This window comes from Tupaia chinensis, unplaced genomic scaffold, assembly GCF_000334495.1.
Source record: "Tupaia chinensis unplaced genomic scaffold, TupChi_1.0 Scaffold000047_1, whole genome shotgun sequence".
NCBI classification, from domain to species: Eukaryota; Metazoa; Chordata; class Mammalia; order Scandentia; family Tupaiidae; genus Tupaia; species Tupaia belangeri.
This window is the reverse complement of record NW_006159505.1, coordinates 3,061,084-3,063,763: the sequence shown is the minus strand read 5'-3', so window position 1 is coordinate 3,063,763 and position 2,680 is coordinate 3,061,084. Positions and strand designations below refer to the sequence as shown.

The 2,680-nt window shown below is 44.5% G+C and overlaps 1 protein-coding gene across 1 annotated transcript in view; it reads right to left on the bottom strand.

Annotated features, from left to right (window-relative positions):
- Window positions 1-1,859, bottom strand: part of MRPL48 (mitochondrial ribosomal protein L48) — a 70,918-nt gene extending 69,059 nt beyond the window's left edge. Inside the window, exon 1 of the mRNA XM_006140973.3 lies at window positions 1,535-1,859. Coding sequence (XP_006141035.1) covers window positions 1,535-1,555 — 21 coding nt within the window. The 5' untranslated portion in view covers window positions 1,556-1,859. The remainder of the gene's footprint in view (window positions 1-1,534) is intronic.
- Window positions 1,860-2,680: the final 821 nt, after the last annotated feature.

Genomic DNA, 2,680 nt, shown 5'->3' with positions numbered 1-2,680 from the left:
GCAATCCCTTCTCCTCCATTCTCCTCTCGGGATCTTGGGCACACACGCACACATGCCCAGCATGAGTTTAAGCCACCGGGTCCAGGACTCGAATCGTTGTTGACTACATGGGAGTCCAGTGACATAGCCATTACACTAACTGCTGGTCCTGCTTAAAGCCCCCCCCTCCAGTTTGCTAGTATGTGCTTTCGTCAGAAAGAGACAGGGCCCTGGGACCAGCAGTTAGAGTAATGGCTATGTCACTGGACTCCCATGTAGTCCACCATGGTTCGAGTCCTGGACCAAGTGGCTTAAACTCACACCAGGCACGTGTGTGTGTGTGTGCCCAAGATCCCGAGAGGAGAATGGAGGAGAAGGGATAGCTATGGCCATCCCCCCGGGGGGTGGTTTCTCGCTTTCTGTCTCTTTGTCTCTCTCTCTTTCTGGCGAGTGCACACACCCTATAGCAAAAGCCTCTCCAAAAAAAAAAAAGACAGGGCCCTTAAGAAAACTCCAATCTAGAGACATTGTTGGGCAGATCAATGGACAACGTGATGGCCATGCTGACCTATGTATCACAGACACAGTTAATACCTACACTTAATGCCTACAGTGAAACTGCTAAAGTAATGCAAGTTGTGAAAATGAGTCAGTAATCTAAACAGCATAGCATGACACAACTGAAAGAACACAACTGAAACCTATTCTATCTGTGACCGCAGCAGGGGAAGGCCAAGTAATGTATTTATGGCAGACCATCAGTTTTATGACAATAAGTAAGTAAAGTAAAAATACAGTTTTTTGGGGGGTCAGCAGATGGAATGGTTTCTCACTTTCTCCTCTCTCTTTCTTTGTCTCTCGCTGATGAACACACATGCCCTCTAGCAAATTAAATAGTAACAGCAATAAAAAGTAAAATTAAATAATTATTTTAAAATAATATTTTTAGGGGCTGGCAGGTGGTATGGTGATTGAGGCACTGGACTCCCACATGGTCGACCACGGTTCGAGTCACGGGCCTGGCAGCTTGCTTTTTTACTTTCCTCTCTCTCTCTCTCTCTCTCTCTCGCTCTCTGGTCAAATGAAAACAAATGAATAATCATTAAAAAATGGTATTTTTTTAAAGTTTGTTATTGCCCTTCCCTTATCACCTGGTAGCTGCACAGCCCAATCAGTTCAGCAAGTCAAAACCGTATTCTTAGAAAAAGAATTTGGAAGTTGATAACTAAACACAAAAATTAAAAGACCTTCCCAAGGTCATACAGGTCATCAAGACCATATCCTGGTCTGATTCCCACTGTCTGGCTCTCCCCTTCCAGACACTGCGTGGCGAGAGCTGCTAGAAGAGGGGCGTGGCACGATGCGGCTCAGTCACACACACCCAGGACTTCCGAGAGGCAGCGCAGCCTCCACGCCTGCGAAACGCCGCATGGGCTGCTGGGAAGGGCCTTGTTCACTCTAGTGTCTCGTACCCGGATGTGTGCTCGCCGCCACTTCCCAGCTTTGCTCCACTCACCTCCCCTCCCGCGCCCCGGGTGCGTAGAATCTACGTTACCTTTCCCAGAGTTCCGCTCATCTTTTGCTGCTGCGGCCACCGACTGCAAACCGAGGACCGGTTCCAGCAGCGGCGATCCCTGAAGGTCTGAAAACACTGATGGAACGGCCTTAATCAGGTCCAGTAACAATATCCAACCGCCACGCACTTCACTCCTGCTGCACCTTGGTTCCGGCACCTTCTGAGACTCTGCTTCTAGAAAACCCTGATCCCTTCGCCGCCCCCCCATCACCAGACTCCGCCTTCACTGCAGCTCAAGTGTCACCTTCACTGCTATTTCTCCTAGCAGATCAACTACAATCTCTGAATTACTCCAGCACTTTACATTCAATTCTGATATTTAATTTACCTTATTGTATATTATTTGTTACTGTCTCTTAATCATATTTGAATTCCTCAAGGACTGAGATCGTGTCTAAGTCATTTCAGCTCCTAGCACAGAAAGAACATGGAGATCTGACCTATAACTTCAATTTAAGAGCTTATTGATCCTAGGTGAACCTTTCTGATATTCAATTGTGTCATAGTAATTGATAATAACCCCCTTTTACTAAGTGATCCCCATGTGCAATAATGTGTTATGCTCGGTGCATCACTTAATTTATTCCTCATAATAAGCCTAAAAGTGAGGTATTATCACTCGATTTTACAGATAAGGAGATTCAGTAATCTAGAGGTTAAGGGACTTGTCTTGAGAAAAAGAAACTGAAGCAGAGCCCAGTTTCAAAGTCTCGTTAATGCGAAGTGATTACCCTCTGATACACCCATTCTCACATAAGATAATGTCAACACACATTCATTTATTTACTTTACACACCTCAACCATTTATTTACTTACCACTACTTTGAGCACAGCCTGGGAACACAGAGGTGATTATTACATGAACCCTGTCCTTAAGTGATATGTAGAGATTAGTGGGGAAACCAAATCATAAACAGACAATTGTAAAACAATGAAGAATTCATGTTACAGAGAAATACACACAAACTGTGCATGAAGGGAGTACGTAAGCATACAAAGCATCAAGTGAAATAGCAAATATGTAGTTATTTTTATTGTTGCTTCAGCTACTGTTATTGTCCTGGTAAGGAAAAAGTGTGAAAACTGGTAAATATGAATGGAGCTTCAGTGACAGATAAGACTAT